Below are 26,808 nucleotides of genomic sequence, written 5' to 3' on the forward strand. Positions count from 1 at the left end.
AGCAGGTTGTGCTTGAAGAAGATGGCAGCTAGGAATTGTTTTGCTGGGAGTGGTCTTGCTCTTAGGTCTCAGTGCTTCAATGACCGTGGGTGCGGCTGTAGCCGGCAGCGTGGTAGTCTGCCTTTGTCTGGCATTGGTTTTGCAGAAAACCTCCTTGGAAGCCAGTGCCTGCATAGTGGCTCCAGACCCAACCGTGGGGCTGACAACCGAAATATCAGCAGATGTAGACCATTCCGGTGATGTACCGGAATCCGAATGGGTCTTAGTAGAGGCCTGTGAAGGAATAGTGTCGGTCATCAGGGGCTGCATAGGTACCTCACTGAATTCTGGTGTACTGACTGGCTTCAAGTAGGAGTCGTCCAAAGGCTTAGTTTTATGTGGTCTGTCCCCTTATCTTTTCTCTTTTTGGGAATATCCACCGAATGCAGACTGACAGACGCCATTTCGCATTGCGCAGACCTGTCTTTGAAATGTCTAGCTACAACTTCTGCTCTACAGCGAATGGTCCTAGAGTTAAAGAGGGAGCAGAACCAACACCCAGGGACGTCGTGGTCTGGGCCTAAACAGGTTACACACAGGTTATGAAGTCTCGGTGTGGTTGTTTTCCACAGCGGAGATGATTATATTTTTTCAGAGATCGGTTAGTGCAAGAAAAAGATCCCCAACGGGGTACTTGGCTTTAGCTGTTTTCAACTTCACTCTGGCAACGGCTGACCAATACACACGCAAACTGCTTCTGCTTTGGGGTCCACGGCAGGAAAGACTGATGACGACCGACGCAGGAAGAAGAATCTTTACTCTGGTATTCGGGGTGGCCGAGGGCTACCCAGCAGGAATAACCCACAAGTGAAGACTGCAACAGTGAAACACAAAGAACATCTACAGATGCATTTTGCAATTGCAGCTATTACACAGATTCACAGGTATTAGGCAAGGGACTTTTGTGGGCCATTTTAAGCCTGACCAATTTCGCTTTTTTGTGCTCAAAATAACCTATCCCATTTAGTTATAGATTGGCATTGAGTTAGTCCACGTAAGACTGTTGTGCAGGCTGTATATTCTTTTTGTAAGGTATCTCTGTGGCTGTTCCAGTTGTTGCATGTACATGGACACATGTCAAAAAAGCAATTATATTCAATGATTGGCCTAATGAGGGCTGACTAAAGGGGGGCGATGACATAACTAGATGTAAACACAATCCTTTTGTTTACAAGCTGTGCTATATAAAGGACTTCATAGACACATGCTGTTTAAAAGTTAGGTCACTATCCACATAAATTTCAAGCAAACAGGTCAACTCTTGGCAAAGTTTTGTCAGTGTGGTAGTTCCCGAAGGTAGATGTCTTCCCAAAGAATATAATAATGCATTTTTTGGCATTTAATTTCAGACCATGACTGACACCAGTTATTTGAGACAAACCTTCCTGCAGGACGGCTAAGTCATTTGGGGATTCAATGACTGCTCCTAGCTTACAATCATTTGCAAACTTACTGACAGCCACAGCCCACTGATATTGGCGTTCACTTCCTAAAAGTAGATGCCAAACAGGGGGAAGTCCCAGCATGGAACTCTGGGGGACTTCATTGGGGACTGGTCTCTCTGTGGTGGTAACTTCCCTTCCCTAATTTTGATTATGTGCATCTTATCTATGAGCCTGTTGGAAATCCAGCAGGTGACACAGAGGTATATTCAACTTTTCTACTATGCCTAAGTGGGAAATTATGTCAAAAGCTTTGGGCAGATTGAGGTATGCGTTGTGTACCATTTCGCCTTTACCCATTGCTTTGGTGACCTTTACAAAAAAAGTCTACCAAGTTGAGTAAGCATGATTTGCTCCTGACTAATCCAAACGAAGAGAGGTCCAGTGTTTGGAGGTTCTCTATGTCCTGACTGATAATGCCATAAGTCTTTCCATGGTTTTACATATGAGGCTGGTCAGACTTATGGTCTTATAACTGTCTGGGTCTAATGAAGGTCCCCCTTATGCAGCAGAATGAGAATAGCTATTCTCCATTCACTTGGTATAAACATTGCATGGAGGGCTGAGACTGAACAGTGTTAGGGGTGTGCCTAAATCATGCTTCATGCTATTTCAGATGCATCCAGACATACTGTCAGGACCCATCAATTCAGTATTTTTAGCTACTGAAAGCACTTTTATGATTTGGTCTTGTGTGATCGCAGGAAATAAGCCAGTTTCAGGTAAATCTTGAGGGACAGACAGTCAGGAGGTAGGGGTAAAATTAGAGCCAGCAGGTTTATCTTCAGCCTCATTGTAGATAACATCATTCACAATCAGCTCAGTGCATTGCCGCTTTGTACTTTTTAAGAACATAACTAAAAAGATAGTCTTTGGCTTGGATAGCTATTTTAGCCTCAAAATGGTCTTTGGTGGATTTTATCAAGATCCTGAGTCATTTGTTTACTTCAGCAAAAAGGACACCAACATTCTGGGAATTACTCTTCTTACTTTTGATCAAAATTCTTTTCCTTTCATTATAAAGCTTGTTGATATTATGGCTCCAGCATGTAGGTTTGTTTCTGGGGTTTGCCCTGCTCTTGTTTCTACAGGGTACTGCTGCATCTATGCAGCTCTTTTCATGCTAGTATAGCGTGCTGTTTACATTTCTGCATATTCAGTGGAGTTACTGGGTTTGACGGGGATCGAAAGCTTGTCAAAGTATCATGTAAGAGTAGGTAGATAGTCTTAAAACAATTTTAAAAGGTACCTTGAGTGGAAGGCACCTCTGGTTTGTTTTATTTTGAAGGAAACTGCTTTATGGTCAGACCTAACAAATGATGAAGATATGTAAGGAATAGTGCAAAATGCTCCTATATTAGTAAGGACAAGATCCCAAGATATTAATTTCCCCTAGTGGGTACTCTGTCAATACAAATTCCCTGGAGCAATTAGACAAAAGTCCTGGAATTTCTGTGCTTATGCACTACTGGTGGTATAGGTTTCCCTATCTATAGATCGATAGTTTAGATCACCCAGGAAAATGGTATTGGATTTAATATTGATAGATTCTAGTTCCTGTACATAAGTGTGCTGGCTTTCTTTTGTCATACAGGGAGATCTATAGTTATGGGTTAGGTAATATCTGGTATGGGACTTCAGATGGTTATATGGACATGAAGTTATAGTGCATAATGCTTCTTTACCAACCTTAATGCAGACTGACACACTTCCACCTCCCACCACCTCCTGAGAAGTAGCTGGTCTAAATGTGTGGAAGGTGTTAAAGCCCTGCATGGCCAGAGTGTTCTCTGCTATTTTAAATCATGTCTCAGTCAATACACAGACTTCAGTGTCTTCCAAGGTGAGAAGGGCTCATAGGGAGTGGAGTTTCTTGTTCAGAAACCTTTTCTTGTAATTGTTTTTCTTCACATATTTTATTTTATGACAGCTAAAGTGTGTTCTATTTATTCAAGTTTTTTGTGGTAAGTATGGGTTGCCACAGAATGGGAGGAGTCCAGAAAAAAAAATCTCTGCCTACTTAAATGAACAGATAAACTACATGCTATAGTTACTGTAGCAGAGGCATAGGTTGGATACAGGAAGGGAACATCACTCTGGTCAATAGACTAAAAATGTACCACTTACCTTCAAATCAGATTTGTTATTCAACCAATACAATAAACCAGGTAAAACCATGAAAAAGATCTTATTTAATTGAAAAATAACAGCAAATCTGGTTTAACTGCAAGACAACTGAAAGACAACAATAAAACTATCAGCACAGGGACAGGGGATTATGTACAGAATAAATAGAAAAGGACCAAGGGCAGATCCTTGTGGAACATTAAATGGAGGCAGAAATACAAATATGGAGCCACTTTGACACCAAAAGATTGAAAGATCACTTTTAACAAGGAAAGGTCTCAAGGAAAGGTCAGAGGGATAGAAGTGGTTTGCACATAAATTTATTAGGACATCATGGCTGACAATAGTAGAACTTTTTGATAGATGTATAGAAGCAACTCCTGTAAGTAAGCACTCTCCACATTTGAGCAAAAGTTAATCCAGAGCAAATGAAACACAAAACATGCAAGAATGAAAGGATAAAGATTAAAGGCAATCACGTACTCTAGACAAAATAAGGGAAAGCTGAGCACACTGAGTAAACAGGGGTGACCAGGAGTAATTTACCACAGAAGTACAACAAATCAATATTTTGATACTGAAAAGAAGGTAGAGTAAGGGTGCTTAACTCAATGATACAAATGAGATATAATGTATATGATGGAGTTAGGAAAACAGGATTAAGTGGTCCTGGCTGTAAGAAAATGCAAAAGCTTGGATCCAATTCCATTTTTACTATGTCTGATGCGTGTTGGAACTTTGTACAAAAAGTTTCCAAAAAGTAGAATCTCATGGTCAAGTCAAGGAAATCGAAGCAAAGGCAATGACATTATGAAAATGAGATGAACAGCAGTGGGGAAATGTTTTAGAAAAGGGTCTGAAGAAATTTACAGGGAACTATCATGCTTAAGAGTCTTGAAACTGTGTCAAGATGAGAAGTTCAGAACTTTATTTTATGGAACAACAGACTTCCAATGGAATACTGGTAAACTGTTGCTCACAATTAGGAGAAATAAGTATTGATACTCAGATTCCAACAGATAAAAGTTTGTGTTCATTAAGGCTCTTTTTGGAATCAGTAGCCTACCAGCAGAAGCTGACATCTAGGCAGGATTGAAGGACAACTTTTCCAATTTCTGTTCTTTCAGGAGTTGAATTGCTGCTCTTTCAAGGGGTTGAGAAATCTGGATATTTTATGACAGCTAGAGTCTTCAGTTTATTTTGAAATGTTCTAATATCGGTTGCCATAGATAGGGAGGGGATCAGGAAATGAACAGATGAACTATATGTTGCAATTACTGCAGAAATAGCAACAATTAGAATACTGGGTAGAATGTCAGCCCAGATAATGGCCAAAAAAGCATATATTTCATTCTGCTCAGTTTTAAAATTGGCCATTTGTTATTAGACCAATAAAGCAGGTTTTGGAGATCAAGAAAATTGTGTTTCATTGAAAGATAAGAGGCAAAGGCCATAACAAGGTCATCAGTAGAAAGGATGAGACCTGACCGATGTAGATCAGAATTTGAACAAAAAATGAATAAAAGCATGTCCAGCACAAATCTTTCCAGAGCACCACTTGTAGAACATGCTACTGTGGAGGATAAGAGATTGGGACCTGTTTTTCTTTCTGACCAATCTGTTACTTGAATAAATTTTAAACTAGAAAACATCTGAGGCATCACATCTGATGTCATTTAATGAATATTTTAAAAGGATATGGATAACAAGGTCAAATATTTTTGTGTGTTATATAAAAATAAAAACGGCTCCTATAAGCAAGTCACTGCTCATATTAAATCAAGACATAACACTGCAACATGATATGCAGATTCATTAACACACACAAAAGACTAAAATTATCATCTATTGCGGCAAAGCACTACACATCTCCCTGTGCCCCCATTAAATATAATTCATCTTTGGGGTTAATGGATACCCCCATCCACAACACAGTGCCCTCAAAGTACCGGATACATGCACAAAGCATACATGGGCATGGTTACACTGGTAACAATAGTCATTCAAGTCATTCATTTTTAAACTACTCCCATATTTAGTTGGATCATTGCCATTGAAATTGGTGAGATTATGAAGCTACTGCGATAAGAAGTTCCTCCTCACCTCCAAGATTATGTTTCTTGGATTCCTTATAGCTACTTCATTGTTTCTGTTTTGCTACAAATCTCAAACATACATGGACCTGGCACATAAAATATTGCCGCCAATGGATCCCAAACAAAGTAACTGGGGAAAGATTTACATACAAGACACTGGCCTTTCAATAAAAAAATAATGCCTATACAAATTTTGCACACAAAAACTTAAGTAGCAGAGGCAATATTCATTCCATACAGAAATGTGATTTATCATAACACTTCATTTCCACCCACATACCTTCTTACTTTTACGACATGCAGGTCTACCTGAAACAGTAAAAAAAAATTTTGACTGCCAACTTGATGAACATAGTCTGAAGAATGCTGGCTGTGTTACTGCACCAAAACTAGCACAATTAAATATGCAGAGTTTGCAAATTTGCCAGTCATGAACAGAAAAATAAATGATACAAATGGCCAAAAACCCTGTCCCTCCAATACTTCATTATACCTTCTCAGAGACTGCACAGACTTGGCTCTGTGTGTGTGTGTGTGTGTGTGTGTGTGTGTGTGTGTGTGTGTGTGTGTGTGTGTGTGTGTGTGTGTGTGTGTTGTGTGTGTTGTGTGTGGTTACTTTAAAATCATTGCCTGCCAACCATCACCCCTCAACCCCACCATGACCAAACGAGGCCCATACATTCCTCATTAGGTTAGAGAAGAAGAGAGGCCGTCACCCAAACAGCCATTAAGGCTTTCTGCTTCAGCCTCAACTCCCCCACCTCTGCAGCAGCTTGATGGTTGCACTCCAGATAAAGAGTAACCTGATGCTTGTGCATTCTTAAGCACACAGTGCATAGTACTGCTTTGGTACGATGTGCATGTCCTAGAGTTGGAGGACCTGACCTGGACATTTAGTTGCACTATCCCCAGCCAGCTCCCTCTAACCCCAGGGATGCTAAATGATCTCACATCACTTGTGTTACACTCTAAAGAATTTTATATTTCTGTCTATAGACCTATTAATAATAAGGTTCTGGAGTGGTTACAAATAAGGGAGGATGAAAACCCCCTACCACTACATGAGGATGTTGAGGTGCAAAACCCCATGCTCCAAGCCAGTAATAGTTTTATTTTTTCTCTCTGCCAGGTTTAAGACTGCACTTTGTAAAAAATGCTATTTTCATCAAACTGCATTAATTTAACTGGTACTCAAATTCCATTTCAACCAATTCAAGTAATCACACACACGCACACAAACACACACCTAACACACACCTATTTCTTTTGATTTTGTTTCCTAATCTATTCCATCTACAGTGTTGTTAATTTGGTTACCCTCAAATTAATGCCTTCTGTGACTATCCCAGTTAAACCTGGGGCAGTAACTAAACAGCCTCAATCCTCACCACTGCCCTTGGTAAGGGAGAGCCACTGAAAGCAGGGATAGAAATACACAATTTCCCCTAAGAGTACACTGGGAACAGGCACCAAACCTGGGAATGGACTATATGCTTCACTCCAGGTCTCCAAATGAGTCTTCCACTAACCACTGCAGAGCATTGTGTCCCAGTTCTAGGTACCTAGCACACTCAACTTTAAATATTTGATAGTCACACATACAAACATTCTTAGGTAAATCTGTGCCAGTCTTTCCCATGTACAAATTACAAGGTAATGGCTGCCACCAATTAGATACCACAATACCCTTCAAAAGGGGTGTCCAATTACATTGGGTAAAATAAATATGGATATAAACGGTAGCGTGTAATCCAAGCAGTAAGGCATTTTTGGAGTGGCCATGGTGTTATCACAATAAGCATAAGCACTCTCAGATTACTAAAAGTACTTTTTAAATAACCAGCCACAATAAAAAAAGTAAAATATTTAAATAATAAATAAAATTATTTAAAACATGTATAGACTGAATAACTGATTCTAATAAACCAGAGGTTCGCACACAGGAATTATAAAAAAGTACAGTTGTGTACACTTACCATAAATGTAGATGTTTGAGTGTATTCACTGCTGCAGTCATCACATTTGGGTTATCCTGCCAAGGTTAGCCCTCAGTCGGCCCGAATACCAGAGGCTTAGTATCTCTGAACTGGTTGCTGTCACTCCAGGAATGACGTCAGGTCGTCAGTGGTATAAAATCAGGCAGCCAACGCCATTACATCAGTTTTTCTTGCCCTGTCAGGAGTCCCCCAAATAGGGAGCTAGGTTATGATGGAAGAACACCACCAGTAGAAAGTAAATACCAAAAAATCCCTGTAAGGAGAGCAAGAGAGAGAGAGAGAGACAGACAAAGAGAGACAAGTGGGATGGAGGGAGGGAAACCAGGACTGCAACAGTGAATACACACAGACATCTACATTTATGGTAAGTGTACACAACTGTACTATGTTCTTCGTGTTTCACTGTTGCAGTCATCATATTTGGGTTTATTCCCAAAGCTGAAGAAAAGCGTGGAGGCAGTCAAGAAGACTGCGAGCTGGCTAGGATGCCCTGCAAGACTGTGGTGGCAAAGCCTGCCCTTGATTTGGAAAAGATAGGCAGGTGGTAATGTTTGGTGAAGGTATGAACAGATGTCCATGTTGCAGCCTCCAGGATGTCCTGGTGGGGACCCCTTGGAGAAACCCTGCAGAGGTGGAGGTTGCTCTGGTGTCCTGACCCCCTTTGGGGTGGTTTCCCATGCTGTCTGTAGTAGAAATGGATTCAGTGTGCTATCCATTTGGAGTCTGTTTGTTTGGATATGGCCTTTCCCTCTGCTCCTGCTGCAAAGCTGACTAGCAATTGATCAGTTTTTCTGAAAGATTTATTCCTGTCCAGATAGGATCTGAGCTGTCTGTGCACATCTAGAGAGTGCAGAATCCTTTCCCCCTTGTTTTGTGGGTTTGGGAAAAAGGTGGGCAAATGTATGGATTGGTTGAGAGCCACACTGGACACACTTTAGGCATGAAATATGGGTTAGTCTTGAGTGAGACTCTGTCAGCATGGAAAATGATGAAAGGCTCTACAGCCATGAGTGCTTGTAGCTCTGATACTCTTCTAGCTAAAGCGATGGCCAGAAGCAAAGCTGTTTTCAGAGAGAGAAATTTTAACTCTACTGAAGCTGCAGGTTCAAAGGGTGGTAGGGTGAGCTTTTCCAACACAAAGTTAAGGTCCCAAGCTGGGGTAGGAGCTCTTCTGGGTGGCCTTAAGTTGTTAGCCCCTCTTAGGAACTGTTTGATGAAAGGATGTGAGAAGACAGGAGGCTCTGTGCTGTAATAAGTAGAGATGGCAGAGGCATGAATTTTAATAGAAGAAAAGGATAGACCCCTGTGTAGTAGGTTTGCCAGGTAATCCAGGATGAGAGGTAGGAAGAGCTGTGCATTCCGGCTCCCTTTGCCTGGATCCAGGTGCTAAACCTTTTCCACCTATCAGCATAGGATTTCCTAGTGCTGAGGTGTCTGGCCTCACGTATAACATCTAGAACTTGTTTGCTTAGACTGGCAGCTTGAGGGGTGGTCAGGGAACAAGCCAGGCTGCCAGGTTGAGGGTCTGCAATTGGGGATGCATGAATTCTCCATTCCCTTTATCCTTTTTTTTGGAAGATCGGTAGTCGGATGGCTTAGCGAAGCCATATCAAAATTCGAGGACAGAGTGAAAATATCTAGCTACAATAAATGCCTGACTATTTATAGTTCTGGCATTGAACAAAGCACAAAAGCGACAGCAAGGGATGTCGTGGTCTGGGCCTAAACAGGTGATGCAGGAAGAATGGAAGTCTCGGAGTGGTATTTGCTTTCCACAGGCGAGGCAATTGTTAATTTTTTTGGACATCGGTTAGAGCAAGAAAAAAGGATCCCCAACAGGGTACTTAGCTTAGAAGACTTCAACTTCAATTCAGAAACGAAAACTCAAGTAGTGGCCGACCGGCACTCGTGCGAACTGCTTCTGCTTCGGGCTCTTCTGCAATTAAAAGACTGATGTAATGGCGTCGGCTGCCTGATTTTATATCACTGATGACCTGATGTCAGTCCCGGAGCGACAGCAACCGATGTAGAAATACTAAGCCTCTGGTATTCAGGCAGACTGAGGGCTACCCCTGGCAGGATAACCCAAATGTGATGACTGCAACAGTGAAACACAAAGAACATAAACACTGTATACTGTAGGACAGAGTTCACACTGACTGTAGAAAAATTCTTATCTAACTATAGTTCCCTATCTAAAGATTAACTGTCCCTATCTAATCTAATTAACTCAGCAAGGAAAGATGATACTCTTACTTCTACCAGGCAAGATAAGAATATACGCCCACTCTTCAGGCTGTGTTGGCTGGTCCTCACTGACAAGAATAGCAACTCCTACTATTATTGCTGAACAGCTCTGGAAAACAAACGAGTGATAACTACTGCTCAGTAGTCAGTTGTTGTTTTCCAGAACAACTACAACTACTGAACTTTAAATGACACAGAACCTGCTTTTATAGCATTTTTTTTTTTAAAAGTCACAGAAAGCCATTATAAAATTTTACTTCAGCCAGTCATGCTGGCACAGATAATATCCAATATCCTCACATTTCTCCCTCCGTTTTTCAAGCTAGATTTTCAACTGACCCTATAAAATTGTCGCTTGAGAAAAATGGGGCCTACTGAAAATTTATCAACCTATACCCTATCTTGAGAATCCTTCTGCACTGACATTGCTGAAATCTGATCTGGCTAATGCAGGGGGTGCTCCCAAAGCCACTTTAAGCTTCGGGAATGCCTGCTCACAATCTGTGGTCCACACTACTCTATTTGGCTTGTTTTTCCTTGATAGGTCAATAAGGGGTGCAGGTATTGTTACTATAGTTGGGCACAAATTTCCTATATTACCCTGGTGTCCCTAGGAAAGCTCCAACTTGCTTTTTCATAACAGGGACAGGCCACACCTAAATAGATTCAACTTTGGCAGGGTCTGGGCTAATCTTACCACTCCCTACTCTATGTCCTAGGTAGGAGACCTCTGCCATACCCCACCTGATACTTCCTAGGCTTAATGGTCAACCCTGCCCTTTCCTAGGCTTAATGGTCAACCCTGCCCTTTCTAATCTATCCAACCCTCCCTGACATGTTGAAGGTGCTCTTGCCAGCAATGACTGTAAAAGGCAATTCTGTCCAAATAAGTGAGAGCATAACCTCCTGCTCCTACTAAGATATAGTTACAGGTGACCTGTATCTGGCATACAAGGCCATCTCAGACCCAGCATTGATGGAGTTGCTGCATATCCGCAAGTCAAACTCCACTCATGCAACCTGCATACAAGGCCTCAACCTGGTCTGTGACATTAATAGAACTTGTTGGCAGGATAGATTTGTGCCCCAAAGAATCCTCCCATCGGTGGAATAGACTCCCTCTCGATGTCAAGCAGAGTACCTCTCTAGGCCTCTAAGAGGAACCTGGACGACTGGATGGGAAACAGAAAATACTCCCCTGCGATCTCACCTGTGTCTCGGTTGGACAGGGGAAACAGATGCTGACTTTGTGGGAACATGGGCGGCCAGGCCAATAGCCTAGTGTCATCCTATGAACCTATCTACCAACCTCTGGAAGATTGTTGGGGCATTCTTCATCCCATAGAGCATCTTTGTAAACTCATATAATCCAAAAAGTGTTACAAAAGCTGACCTCTCTCTAGCAATGAGGGTCAAGTGCACCTGCCAATATCCCTTGGTCAGATCAATGGTGGTCAGATACTTAGCCCCACCTAGCTGTTCTACAGCTTCATCTATTCTAGGCATGGGATACACATCTGACTCTGTATAAAACTGTTTAACTTTCTGTAGTCTAAGCAGAATCCTACCCCACCATCTTTCTTTGGTACCAATACTACGGGGGAAGCCCAAGGACTACTTGACTCCTGGATTACTCCCAGCTCCAACATCGCCTTTATCTCATCCTTCAAAGTTTGACTAGCTCAGGCACCCTATAAGGAGCTTGCTTAATAGGTCTTTGGGATCCCATATCCACATGCTGCACTAAGTGAGTACACCCAGGTTTCCCAGTGAACATGCCACCAAATTCCTGCAACACTGTTCGTATTTTTTTAATCTGAATAGGGAGTATAGCTGAGATATTGCTACTTCTCCCACAAAGTGTCAGTCTGAGCCTCACTGAGAAGGTCAGTCACCAGATCCTGCTCCAAATCCTCCTGCCATACACTGTGAATGCTCAGCACTAGGGCCTCCCTATTTTGATAAGGTTTCATCAAGTTAACATGGTACAACTTATGTCCCGGCCTCTTGCCTACTAAGTTTACCCTGTAGTTAACATCACCAACTTTCCTTACCACTTCAAAGGGTGCTTCCCAAGCTACCTGCAGCTTACTGTATTTGACAGGAATGAGCACTATAATCCGTTGCCCCACAGTATACTCTTGTGCGTGAGCATTCCTGCATTACCCAACTGTTTTCTGCTGTTGGGCTACTGCTACGTTCTCCTGGGCCAAACCCATGAGCTCACTAACCCCTGTCCTAAAGTTTAGGACATATGCCACAACAGACTCGTTGCGAGATTCATGCTCAACCTCACGATTCAAATCTAAAGTCCCCCTCACTCTATGTCCATACAAAAACCAGAGGGTGAAAAGCAGCATCATGAGGTACCTCTCTGTAGGCAAATAATAAATGGGACAAATATTTTTCCCACTTCCTTTTAAACTGGTCTGCAAATACCCACAGCATAGTCTTTAATGTAGAGTTTAATCTCTTGATAAGACCATTAGTCTGAGAATGGTAGGAGGTGCTTTTTAGATGCTTCACCCCACAACACTTCCACAGACAAGCCAGCAGGTCTGACAAAGGTGGCACCTCGGTCTATCAGTATCTCCATTGAAAAAAATCTACCCTGCCTCCTGCTTACTAAGGTTACCCTGTAGTTATCACCACCAACTTTCCTTACCACTAAATAAATATTGATATAAATGGTAGCATGTAATCCAAGTAGTAAGGCTTTTCAGAGTGGCCCTGGTGTTATCACAATAAGCATAAACACTCTCAGGTTACTAAAAGTACTTTCTAAATAACCAGCCACAATAAAAGGTAGCAAAATATTTAATAATAAATAAAATGCTTTAAAACATGTATACACTGAATAATATTCTAATAAACCACAGAATTTCACACACAGGAATTATAAAAACAACACTGCAAGATAGATTTCACACTGACTGTAGAAAAACTCAACTAACTATACTTCCCTGTCTATCTAAAGATTAACTGTCCCTGTCTAATCTAATTAACTCACCAAGGCAAGATGACACTCTTACTTCTTCCAAGCAAGATAAGAATTCATGCCCACTCTTCAGGCTGTTTTCTGGTCATCAGCGACTGGAATAACAACTCCTACTATTACTGCTGAACAGCTCTGGAAAGCAAACTTGCGTGATAACTACTGATCTGGAAAACAACTGACTCTACTGAACAACTACTAAACTTTAAACTGACTCAGAACCTGCTTTTACAGCAGAATTTTTTTTAAATTCACAGAAAGCTGTTATGAGAATTCTACTTTCTCATGTCAGACTTTAAAAAGTAAACAAAACAGCTGCTGTGGAGATTCTATTCTTTTCAGCTCTGGCACACAATGACATCATATCTAGGTCAGCTGACTGGCATAATCTACATCCAGAATTCTTTTTTAAAGAACACGTACATTTGGTCAGCCAGAAGAGCACCGTTTGATTCAAACATCTAAATCAAAGTAATAATCAAAAAACAAACTTATTTACAATATTATAGCTAGTCATGCTGATTATATAACACAGGGTAGTTTACGATTATCTACAAGTATTTACAAAACTTCAGCCTGTCATGCTAGCACAGATAACAATATCAAAAATCCTCACACCCTCTAACAACTTTATACCCTTTGGTTGGCAAAGTCTCCAGAACGGTGCACAACACCGTAGGTATAGATCTGCAAAAGGTTCTGCATGGTGGTAAAAATCGCATCTGTTTACAATTACTATTTCTATAGTGGTAGGACAGACATACTGTTAGAGTGACTCTCCTCTCTAGATCTTTCCCCTCTTCCTTTACTTTGCTAATATTTCTTCAATATGGTCCCTCATGCCAAAGCATATGATCTTAAACTACTCAATGAATATCAAGTTGTCACATCAGCCTATGTAAACAATTTCAAACTCCCCATCAATCACAACCCTATCATGTTGCTATCAGAACACAAACACATTCTTCTTTTTCAGATGGAAGTTAAGGCCTATATACTGGGTTGGGCTTAATCCAGATACCTGCAGCACTAATGAAACATACTATATACCTCTTTTTTGCCTTGGAGCAAAGTGTCACACAATTTGTTACAGATAAAGAAAACTTCATACTCTCAGCACTCCTGTTTTGTCTTCCCTGTAATTCACTTACAATACTGACAAAAATGTCTGATAATGCTGTTAAGCTTTTGCTCATGTTTTTAACAAGGTTTGTTTGCCTGCAGAAATCCCATCAGTCTCTACTTAAGAAGCTTATCCAGAAACATCCCCCATTAGGACATTTATCTTTTAGATCTGTAAAAAACTTGTTTTCTGAATGGCCTCTATGCTGTGGAGTCACTTCCATACGGAGGAATAAAGTAAAGTAGTGTTGTATAGTTTTGCATAACAGATAATTACCCTTCATTTTGCCAAAGATGAGTTTTGCAACCTCTTCAGGAGACACAGGTTTAATGTTTTCTCCGGTATCAATCTCATATCTTGGCTTCCCATTCTTTTCAACAACCTAAGGAACAACATAGTATAGTTAAAATTACAACAAATGCATACCTTACTTTCTCAGAAAGTTACACCACCAATAGAAATGCCTGCAGATAGGATGCAAGATTGCTGTCTTTGATGCTAATTAGACGATACAATTTCATTCAGTACAAAAAGTTAATTCATATTTATGTACACTGCACTTCTGTATTAGTGCCTGCACACATATTCACATAGCCTACAAGCCTAGAAATGCAATGAAGCAAACTGAATTAGAGTCCAGTTTCCAAAAATGAGAAATTTAATTCAGAAAAGGATTTATGCACAATATAAAATGCCACACGAAAATGCTAGCAAAGACTAACAAAAAGAACAGCAGCATTTTATGTGCCAAACCTACTGTGCTGAAAGTAAAAACGGTCCTTTGTTGTGATCCCAATAAAGCACATTTGGGAATGGGCTTTAACCAAAGAATAACTGGCTGAAAGGTTATTTAAGGAAAAGATCCACAGCTTTTTGCATTACTAAAGTGAATGCTGAAAGGCTAGTACTCTTCAGATTTTTTGCTGGAAGCTGGAGGTGCAGGCTAGCATCACCTGCAATGACACAGGCATCCAGATACCTCAGTGCTACAGATGTCACTCTATGCTATACTCATCTCAAACTACTATTAAGAATTCTAAACTGTTCATCTTAAGTGGCTACATGAGTTGTCAGCCTGTACTTCCTTCTGACATGAGAAGTTCGTTAAGACTATGGGTTCCAGTCAAGTCTTGGGAGCAAACACTGCTTTCCTTGTGTGGCAATGATCTACTGCAGAACAAGAACTTTACAATCTCAAACTTTTGTTTAACACAAAGGAATATGATATACATGAAAAGTGAGAACCAAGTGACTACATGTTTGTTCATTCATCTACTGGATATTTGCTTCAGCTTATCCTGGATGACAGGGGAACTGCAGCCTATCCCAGCACTCAAAGGGTGCAAAGCAGCAAACCAGACTTGGAAGGAATGCTAGTTGCATCATGGAGTCCACCCACAAGCAAATGTGATTCTTAATAATTCATGTAACGACAAATATTTGGGATGGTGGAGAAAACAACAGACTACACCAAGAACGTGTGATGACAAATGAAGTACAAGTGGACTCCACACAAGACGTACCACTCTTAAAAATTGAAATGAAGATCAAAGCACTGAGGACAGGATACAGAGTTACTCTCTGCCTCACTGTGTTACTAGCACTATACTGTGATGTAGTTTAATACTCCTAAGTGGCAAAAAGAAAAAAAAAAATTAAACTTATGTTCATCCTATGGTTTAAAATATTACTACTACCCAGTGAGGAGGGCAAATGGTGTTCCTGTATTCCTGCAGGGGAATATGATGCAGCATTCTGTATAATTAAAGAGCAACACAAACCAAACATGCAGTTTGTATGATTCCATATGGACCACTATATTTAGTCCCGAAGACTCATCTTTCAAAAAGAAAATATTAGGGTACAACCCAACACCCTAATAATGGGTGATTTCAACTACCCCACCATTAACTGGGAAAACTACTCATGTACTAACTCTTTTGCTCAATGTTTTCTGGAATTCATTAATTCCAATGCCTTGGATCAACTTATCCACACCCCCACCAGGGGCAGCAATATCCTAGACCTGGTCATCACCAACATGGGTGACCGGTGTTCCACAACAGATCAATTCGTCATTGGTCAGATCCGACCACAAGCTAATCACCCTAGACATCCACATCCCGCTCCCACCCCCCATTAGGGAAACAACCGTAAAAAATTTCTCCAAAGCCAACTTCACGCTTCTTAAGGCAGAAGTGGCAAACTTCACAACACCCATGTAGATGGACAATAGAGGTACGACTGCTGAATCCTACACAAATGCACTTTATAAGCACTTACGAGTGCATGGATCGTGCTATCCCTAACAGAACCAAGATGCTATCCTCCAAAAAAAGGAAGGCAATCTGGTGGTCTTCTGCCATAAACAAACTCTACAACAGAAGAAAGAAACTGTTGCAAAAAAAAAAAAAAAAAAAAAAAGAGTAAAATCCCATGATTGGAGGAACTCCCTGGTCAGCCTCAGTAAGAAGCTAAGATCCCTCATAAAATCCTCCAAAGCTAAGTTACGAAAACAAAATGACACTGATTCTAAAGACAACCACAGAGCATTCTATAGCTATGTCAAGAATCTCAATGGCAACACTCAGATCTGCTCTGAGTTACAGCACAACTGGCACTAAATATACAGAACCAACTGGTATTGCCAACATCCTGGCAGATAGGTTCAGTGCTAACTGTAATCACGGCTGCACAGGTAAAAAAAGCTCACTCTTCAAAAGCCAAGAACACAGCATCCATGGGACCGGACAACATCCCAGGCTGCCTTCTACACCATCTACAGAATGAACTGGCACCCCACCTAAATACCATGTTCAATCATAGCCTCACCGCAGGCTTTGTGCCCACTGAATGGCACACCGCGACGATTATCCCACTCCATAAAGGGAAAGCCATGACAGACCCCGGGAACTACTGCCCCATTAGCCTGACAAGCCTGGTCTGCAAGGCCATGGAACTCAAACAATAACATTGGAGATCTCCAAACTCTGGACCCCACACAGTTCGGGTTTGTAAAATACAGATCATGTCTCCTAAACCTGATGGACTTCTTTGAAGCAGTCACCAAAGTCCTAGATGAGGGTAAGGTGGTTCACACAGCCTATCTAGATCTCGCCAAGGCATTCAACACCATCCCCCACTCTGGAATTATAGATAAACTCACTAAACTGGGTATAAATCCCTATGTCACAAGATGAGGAAATAACTCTTCTTACACTGTTAAAGGTTTATCAGTGGAAAGTGAAAAAAAGAAAAGATGAAACTCCGGTAAACCACCACGAGAAAACTCTTGTGTAGACCGCCAATAATCCAATGCGAAACAACAAATAAAAGCTCGAAATTTATTAAACTGTAATTAAAATAAAAATAAAATAAAATGGTCTAAAAGTCTTAGCAAAATAGTCCTTACAAACTGGATAAGCGCTTTTGGCTTTTAGCCTTCTTCAGATCGTGAAATTTTTAGGACTAGTATAAAATCACAGCATTAAGGAATAATTTGCATCATAGCTTCACTAGCTCACATTCTCAACTGGTTGTAGTGTATCCAGTCATCTTATTGGAAAGACTGCTTGTAGCCTATCACATAGGTTCAAAGTAGTTCTGTGATAAAGTTTGGCGCCAAATTTATGCTAAACAGTTGTTTGTTCCGTTCCATACATAGGCTATACAAGCTCAATGCGCCCATCGGAACACCCATTCAATTTCTACAGTCTTCTGCCATTCAACAATCACATATCAGGTTTCCAGTAGCCTATCAATCATAAAAAATAATCATAAATATAAATATAATACATAAATCCCATGGCATATTGACTGGCTCTAATATAGGCTTCTGGTAATGTGATTGGCTGCCATTATTTGGGACCACCAATAGTGGATGGTTCCCTTTGCAAGTGAGTAATGCTGTTTCTCAGTCTCTCAGATTTTTGTCTCTCCATAGACTTGACTGGTTGATTTTTGATCGGCCGACACAAACTGGTTATTACTATCTAGGAAATGCAAATAACAAATGACGTTTTACTTTCTGCTTGACTATGCTGAAAAATTTTGAGCTTGGTTTACTTGCTTTAGCACTTTGACTGGCTTCAAAAGGTTGCATCTAACAATATGAATGAAATGCTAATGACACATCGTTTTATATTTTGTATAATCATAATGTGAGTTCTTGAGACCAAAGCAATATTAAGCACAGTGAAAACTATTTTATAATTACTATTTATTTATGCCTTTGTTTTCATTCAATAGATGGCATAGAAATATAATAATATGATACGCTTTAACTCCGTAAACTGCACAGGCAGAGTAATAAGCGCATGCTGATGGTCATAGACATAGTATGAATTTGTTATTTCTCATTATCCATTTACATCTATTTAAGCATCGACCTGAGCAATGTAACAAATATCTATTGTTGCTAGATTTAAACGGATCTCCCGATTCTGAAAGAACCGATATATGATTATATCTGAGAAGCGCATAAGATATATTTTCATTCTATGTGGAAGGATGATTTATACATGGGATTTATGTATTACATTTATATTTATGATTATTTTTTATGATTGATAGGCTACTGGAAACCTGGTATGTGATTGTTGAATGGCAGAGGACTGTAGAAATTGAATGGGCGTTCCGATGGGCACATTGGGTTTGTATAGCCAATGTATGGAAAGGAACAAAACAACTGTTTAGCATAAATTTGGCAACAAACTTTTATCACAGAACTACATTGAACCTATGTGATAGGCTACAAGCAGTATTTCCAATAAGATGACTGGATACACTACAACCAATTGAGAATGTGAACTAGGGAAGCTATGATGCAAATTATTCCTTACTGCTATGATTTTATTGGTCATTTCTTTTTATAAAAACGTAAGTAGTAGTCCTAAAAATTTCATGATCTGAAGAAGGCTAGAAGCCGAAAGCGCTTATACAGTTTGTAAGGACTATTTGCCAAGACTTTTAGACCATTTTATTTTATTTTTATTTTAATTACAGCTTAATAAATTTTGAACTTTTATTTGCTGTTTCGCATTGGATTATTTGCGGTCTACACAAGGTTTTTGTCGTGGTGGTTTACCGGAGGTTCATCTTGCTATGTCACAAGATGGGTTGCCAACTGGCTCACTGACAGAACCCACACTGTGAAAGTAGCAGACTCCAAATCAGACTTCACACCAGTGACAAGTGGAGTACCACAGGGTTCAGTCCTGGGTCCTCTCCTGTTTTGGAATCTACTTCTCTGAAGTACAGGCTAACACAGAAGGTCTTTGGACTAACTAAGTTTGCAGAGGACTGCAAACTAGGAGCCATAATCAAAACTCCTAATGATGTGGACATCCTACAAAAGGGCCTCAGTGAGACAGATGCCTGGTGTCAAAGCCATGGCCTCAAGCTCAATGCCAAAAAGTGTATTGTCATCCCCTTTGGTAAAAACTCTGTACCCATATACTACCACATAGGCGGTAGTCTAGTTAACACTGAAAGTGTGATAACAGACCTTGGGACAGTAGTCTCTCCTTTGATAATCACATTGCCACAGTAGTCAGGAAATCCTTCTACGTGGCACACCTCAATCACAAAAGGTTTCTCATCCAGAAAAAAAAAAAAAAAAAAAGAAGGTCATTGTTCCCCTCTACTCATCACTCATTAGATGCATTATAGAGTACAACGCCCCTTTTGTATGTACCTCAACAAGACATCTACAACAACTGGAAAGGCCACAGAAATACCTCACAAAGAGGATTACTGGCCTCCAGATGCCCTACACAGACAGTCTCAAAAAACTCCAGCTTTACTCCATCGCATATCGCCTACTCAGAGGCGATCTCTGCCCAACATACAAAGCTATGTTAAATCCAGAGCTGTTGGACATGCTCCACTTGAAGAAATCCCAATCCCTCCAAGCTACACGCTCTAGGGACCTAAACCTTGTCACCACAATAAACAGAACATGCTAGAGGGATAGATTTCTGTCCCAGAGACTTCCCATACTCTGGAACAGATTACCTATCTATGTCAAACAGAGCTCCTCATTAGCACTCCAAGAAAAATCTTGATGATTGGAAGGGAAATAGGAAATTCACCCCAGGGATCACTTCTGTGGCTCTGCTTGACAGGGGCACAGGAAAATAATTTTCTTGGGTTGCAAAAGCCAGGGTACCTTTTTGGCTAGGCTTGTATTGGCCCTGGGACCAATAGCCTAGTACCTACCTATGAACCTAAAATTTAAGACTGCAGTATGTGATGCCAGTAGCATAAGGACATCAAATGACAGAAAGAAGGCTTTTTAATCCATTGCATACAGTCATAAATACGAAATTTGCACAACCATTAGATGTTCCACTTCAGATTTCCAGAGCTTCACAAACTAACTCATAAAAGCAACACAAAAAGAAAGAAGCATTACTGAGGACAGACAAGGTTACTGCCTTCATCACAAGCCTACTACCTGAAGGTCAGCTGCCTTCAAAGCTGTAAACTTCTACAGCATTGTACTGTGGAGAGCTCATGCCAAGAACACTACTATTCCTACTGTTACAGGGAAAAAAGTGTTAAGGAGAAATAAAGTATGAATCATGGGAAATGAAGTCCTAAGGATAATTCAATCCAGACTAAACACTGTAGGTTCATAAGAGTATACTAGGTTAATGACCACTAGTGCATTTATAAGCCTAGACAACCATCCTAATATAGCCAATTGTTGTGCCTTATAGTTTTAAGGTGGTGTTATGTGAGCTAGAGCATTAGAGACAAAGGTGCTAGACCAAGAGTGAATTGTCAGTTTCTCATCCACTGCTCCAGTGTACGCTTGAATAGGATAAGGGGAAAGCTCTGCTTCATATGGATGGGAAGCCCATTCCAGAGAAGCAGAATTCTCTGAGACACCTATCTGTCATCTTCAACATATCCTACTTATGTCACTTGCAAGGTTCAAGTCCCTAGAATGAGTCGGTCTGACACTATGGGCTCTGTAGACATGAAATAGGTTCACCACAGTAGGACCAAAGGATACCTTGTATACCAGACATAGTTCACCTGTCAACAGTCTGTAGGAAGAAAACAGAGATAGGACTTTGAAACGGTCTGCATAGGACATGTTTTTAATGCCCTGAATAAATTTTGTGAGGAACCGACGTTTCGGTTGATACATGTGTGTGGTGAGGTGTATACTGAATGGGGGGGGGGTCTGATGAAGGCCAGACACATTGGCACAATGACCTTCTAGGCTCTAGCTGCAATGCCCATACTTAGAAGCTAAGCAACATAAAAGGATTCCTTACAACCTTAGATACACATTGGTTGAAGGCTATGTACATCCCTAATCCCCTACTGCCAGGTCTACTCTTAGGAGTGTGTTATCAATGAGGTAGTTTCCTGAGCTGGCTGACTTCCCAACAAGTACAACTGCACATTTTTTGGTGTTGAGTTTTAAACCATGGCTTTGGCACCAGTCATTCGTCTGTATTAGTCCTCCTTGCAGGATGTGTGCCTTGGGGGGATTCTATGCTCCTAGTTTACAATCTGCAAAACCTGGTCAGCCAGTGGTCCTTAACACTGGCCTTGACTTCAGAGACACAAATGCCAAAAAGGAACAGACCCAGCAGAGAGCCCTGAAGGAATACACCAGTCACTGGCCTCTTTGTGATTGTAGTCTCCCCTATCCTAACTTCCTGTGTTCTATCAGAGAGCCAACTGGCTATCCAGAGCATATCATTCAAGTTTATGCCTAATTCTGCGAGTTTGATTACAGTGCCTGAGCGGATACTGTATCAAATGCCTTAGCAGGTATGCACATTTTCAACCTCATCCATCACCTCCGTGACCTTTTCAAAGTCATCGACTAGATTTTTAAGCCAAACTGGGTTGGATCCATGACTGAAGGCTTCCTATGTCATCTGCATAATTCTTTCCATGCTTTTATGTATGAGATTGGTCAGACTTATGAATCTGTAGTTTCCAGGGTCCAATGACAGAACACCCTTGTGTAGAGGGATGTCCGCTGTAGTCCTCCATTAGCAAGGCACAAAGCCTGTCTGGAGGCTATGGTTGAATACCGACTCCAGTGGCTCTGAAGATAAAAGAAAAACTCACCTTTTACTCAAAAATGTAGTTAAATGCTGTAAATAATAGCAGAAGTCAGAGAACACTTAACTTAAAGAAGTGAAACTTGTGTATTTATTAAAAGCACTTGGCAATGGGAATAATCAAAATCTCTTAGGGAACTAAATACAGATTTTAGTGGTTGTTAAGGATGAAGAGACATCCAAACAGCTGATGCAGTAAAAATACTTCAAAAACATGGCACAAAGATGATATCCCTGGTGGAGTAGGTTTGACAGTCCAAACATATAACAACTTAAAAAAATTCTAATTTGCAGTGCACTAGTGAACTTCCAAAACTTAACCCAAAATCAGTGTGCGTTTCCAAAACAAATGCTTAGGTCTGCATCCTAACACACAAAAAATCAAGTTCTCATACTTACACATGCTCTATACCAAATCTTGCTACATTACCTACAAAAAATGCAAGCACTTACAGTAACAGGGCACTTTCCAAGGAATGGTTCTTCTGCAAATTAATGCAACAAACTACTTCTGGGCAACAAAATTTTTCTCTGGACTTTCAAGCTGGGGTGGCTCTTCATCCTGTCTGATCATACTGTCGTTACTGCCACCCTTCCCAGTCTCCTAACTTTACACTTTAAAAAGAATGCTTACATACTGAACAAACTCGCTATTTTATTGATTTGTCTAGGGCGCAAGTGTTTTCTAGTGGTAAAAAGATCTTTAATAGTCTAAGAATTGTCACTGTCTGTAGTTCAATATTCTGCTATAGAGAATAAAAATGAAAATGTTGATTCCCAAACTGTAAACACAAAATGATTTGCATTAATTTACCTGAAAAAGATGCACAATTAAACAGTCAAACCAAAAAGAATGGTGAAAGCTACACCAGAAGTCAAAATCTGATGCAAATATATCTCACCAATGCAACCGGCAACAAAAAATTACAGTTGTGTACACTTACCATAAATGTAGATGTTAGAGAGTGTATTCACTGTTGCAGTCATTACATTTGGGTTATCTGCTGGCAGGTTGCCCTCAGTCGGCCTGATTAACAAAGTCTTGGGTCCTGCGTCGATTGCTGTCCCTTCTTCCATGACATCAGGTCGTCAGCGGGTATAAAACATGCAGCCGGCACCATTACATCAGTTTTTCATGCCCCAGATGTCAGGTGTCCCCCAAATGAGGAGCAAAAAAAAAAAAAAAAAAATTATATATATAAAATTGAAAACACAAAAGTATAACTCCAAACAAAAACAAATACACCAAAAAGGCTTTTAAGCATAGTAAATGAAAGTAGAGGTATAGTTAAGAGAAAAACAGGGGGCTGGAGGGAGGGTAAGCAGGACTGCAACAGTGAATACACTCAAAAATCTACATTTATGGTAAGTGTACTGTACTATGTTCATATCGTGTTTCACTGTTGCAGTCATTACATTTGGGTAGATTCCCAAAGCTATGGTTGGGAGGATGGATTTATACAGCATTAGGACCAGCTATAAGGCCCTGCAAAAAACAGTAGTGGCAAAGCCAGCTCTGGATTTAAAAAAAATTGGTAAGTGATAATGCTTGGTGAAAGTATGAACTGAACTCCAGGTAGCAGCTTCTAGAATATCCCTGGTAGAAACACCTCTGAGAAAGGCTGTTGAAGTAGATGCAGCCCTGCTGGAATTAGATCCGATCCCCTGGGGGAAAGGTTTTCCATGGTGCTTATAACAGAAATGAATACAATGGCGTATCCACTTAGAACTGGTTTGCTTTGAAATAGCCTTTCCCTCTGCCCCTGCAGCAAATGCTACCAGCAGTTCAGATTTTCTTCGAGATTTAGTCCTGTCCAAGCAGAATCCAAATTGTCTGTGTACATACAATAAATGCAGAATCTGCTCCCCCTTGTTCTGTGGATTGGGAAAGAAAGTTGGCAGATGAATGGACTGATTAAGAGCCACACTGGATACCACCTTGGGCATGAATGATGGATTGGTCCTGAGTTACACCCTGTCCGCATGAAAGATGATGACAGGCTCCACTGCCATAAGGGCCTGTAATTCAGATATCCTTCTAGCTGAAGTGATTGCTAAAAGGAAGGCTGTTTTCCAGGAAAGAAATTTTAAGTCTGCAGTAGTAGCTGGCTCGAAAGGAGGTAGAGTGAGTTTCTCCAATACAAAGTTAAGGTCCCAAGCAGTGGTTAGAGCTTTCCTGGGTGGTCTCAAGTGTTTGGCCCCTCTGAGATACTGCTTTAGAAGAGGATATGAGAAGAGGGGGGGGTATGTGTTATAATGAGCTGAAATGGCCGAGGTATGGATTCTTATGGAAGAAAAAGACAGGCCCTCGTGATGCATCTCAGTTAAGTATTGCAAAATCTGAGGTAAATTGGGTACTGCTGTGCTGATCCCTTGAGATTGATTCCAGGCACAGAATCTTTTCCATTTGCCAGCATAAGATTTTCTAGTACTAGGTCTTCTCGCCTCCAAAATGACATCCACCACAGGTTTGCTGAGGGATGCCAAGGGGGGGATTTAAGTGATTAGCCAAGCTGCAAAATTCAATGTTTGTAGCTGAGGGTGCAGGATTTGGTTCTCCTGCTGTGACAGTAAGGAAGATGTCTGTGGTAGGTGCCATGGTGAAATGTGTGACACACTACGCAGGAGTGGGTACCAGTGTTGGCAAAGCCAGTCTGGGGCAATCAAAATAATTTTTGGTTTGTCCTGTTTGACTTTTAGTAGAACTTTGGAGAGTAGAGGCAGAGGGGGGAAGGCATAGACTGATAGGTCTTTCCAGCTGAAGGACAGAGCATCCACTTTACAGGCTTTTTTGTGATGAGTCCTTGTGCAAAATTTGTCCAACTGGTTCATAGGTTCATACTAGGCCATCTGCCCTAGGGCATTTATAAGCCTAGCCAGAGTGTGTTTGGCTTTCGCCACCCATTTTAAATTAATTTTGCTATGCCCTTTTTTGAGGTTAGTATACTGTGCCTCTGTCTAACAGTGACACAGAAGTGATACCCGGGGTAAACCTACAATCTCCCATCCACTCATCAAGATTCCTCTTGAAGAGAGTGAATGAGGGACTCTGCCTTACCTGGACTAGGATTTTATTCCAGAGTGAAGGGAGCCTCTGGGTTATGAATCTGTCCCTCCAGCATGTCCTATTTATTTCAGTGCTGAGGTTCAAGTCTCTCGAGCGCGTAGCTCTATGGGATTTGGATTTTCTGAGGTGCAGCATGCCCATTAATTCCGGGTTGGATATGGCTTTATATGTCAGGCACAGATCGCCTCTGAGCAGGCGGTATGCCACTGAGTAGAGCTCGAGTTTCTTTAACTGGGCAGCATATGGCATCTGTTTGAGCCCTATGATCCTCTTCATGAGGTACTTTTGGGGTCTTTCCAGTTGCTGCAGGTGTCTGGTAAGGTACATCCCGAAAGGAGCATTGTACTCAATTATGGGCCTGATGAGGGAGGAGTAAAGAGGCACGATGACCTCGTCTGATCTAGATGTGAATCCCTTCATGATTAGGTGGGCTATATAAAATGTTTTTCTAACCACTTTGGCCACATGGTTGTCAGATGGGAGATTGCTATCAACTTGGGTCCCCAGGTCCCTAATTACTTCTTCTGTACTTAATGGATTACCACCTATGTGGTAATTTGTGGGCACTTTGTTTTTGCCAAAGGGGATGACTATACACTTTTGGCGTAGCTTGAGGCCATGGCTCTGGCACCAGTTGTCTGTTTCTATGAGGCCCTTTTGGAGGATGCTTGTGTCGGCTGGAGAGTCGATTATGGCGCCCAGTTTGCAGTCATCTGCGAACTTAGTCAGCCATAGTCCTTCCATGTTGGCCTGTACCTCCGAGAAATATATATATCGAACAAGAGAGGTCTCAGTACTGAGCCTTGTGGGACGCCACTTGTAACTGGTTTGGAGTCTGGCATGGCTCCAGCAATTCTAACCAGGTCACGGTGAGGTGCCTGTCGGGCGCTAGGATCCGCCACATAACACAAGCACTCAGGTCACTCCAAGGCAAGTACAAATATGACTCAGTCATTGTCCATGCTGGTGTGAATGACCAGAGACGTACCTCCCTGGACTACATGAAGAGAGACATAGAGGAGCTCTCTGAGCATGTAGCCCAGGCCGGTATGACCTTGAGTAGCATCTTACCCTCACCAAGAATGATGCCACAATATGAAGACAAGATGATCAATTTCAACAATTGGCTTAAGTAGTGGTGTCATTCAAAGGGGATCCAATGCCTGTCAGCCTGGGATGACATGCTCGACAAGCCACGATGCTTCGCTAGGGACGGCTTGCACCTGTCACCCCTGGGCTTTCGGATATTGGCAAAGGCTCTTGCTACCCCATAGTGCCTTTTTAGGCAAGGCTCAAAAGACAAACCCACCTCCATAGGTATCACAAGGGATAAGACACTAAGAGTAATGCTACTCAATGCCAGAAGTCTAAACCTCAAGATGCACGCACTCGAAACTCTCCTTAGCATGGAGAAAATCGATATCTGTGCAGTAACAGAAACCTGGTTCAAGGCTCCAGAGAGCACCCCAGCACTACCAGGTTATACCTCATATCATGCTTTTCGGCCCCAAAACTTGGACCGTACCACAAAAGGAGGGGGAGTATCAATATTCGTCAAAGATACCCACGCCTCCAGGTTGGT

The 26,808-nt window shown here is 41.3% G+C and overlaps 1 protein-coding gene across 2 annotated transcripts in view; it reads right to left on the reverse strand.

Moving 5' to 3' along the window:
* The window catches only part of HSPA14 (heat shock protein family A (Hsp70) member 14), a 580,056-nt gene that overhangs the window by 430,500 nt on the left and 122,748 nt on the right, over positions 1-26,808 (reverse strand). For both annotated transcript variants that reach the window (XM_044088271.1, XM_044088270.1), the window contains exon 5: positions 14,343-14,448. In XM_044088271.1, the coding sequence (XP_043944206.1) occupies positions 14,343-14,448 (106 nt within the window). The remainder of the gene's footprint in view (positions 1-14,342; positions 14,449-26,808) is intronic.

Source organism: Protopterus annectens, chromosome 11.part0 (assembly GCF_019279795.1).
Source record: "Protopterus annectens isolate FY-2018-M chromosome 11.part0, PAN1.0, whole genome shotgun sequence".
In the NCBI taxonomy this organism is placed as follows: Eukaryota; Metazoa; Chordata; order Ceratodontiformes; family Protopteridae; genus Protopterus; species Protopterus annectens.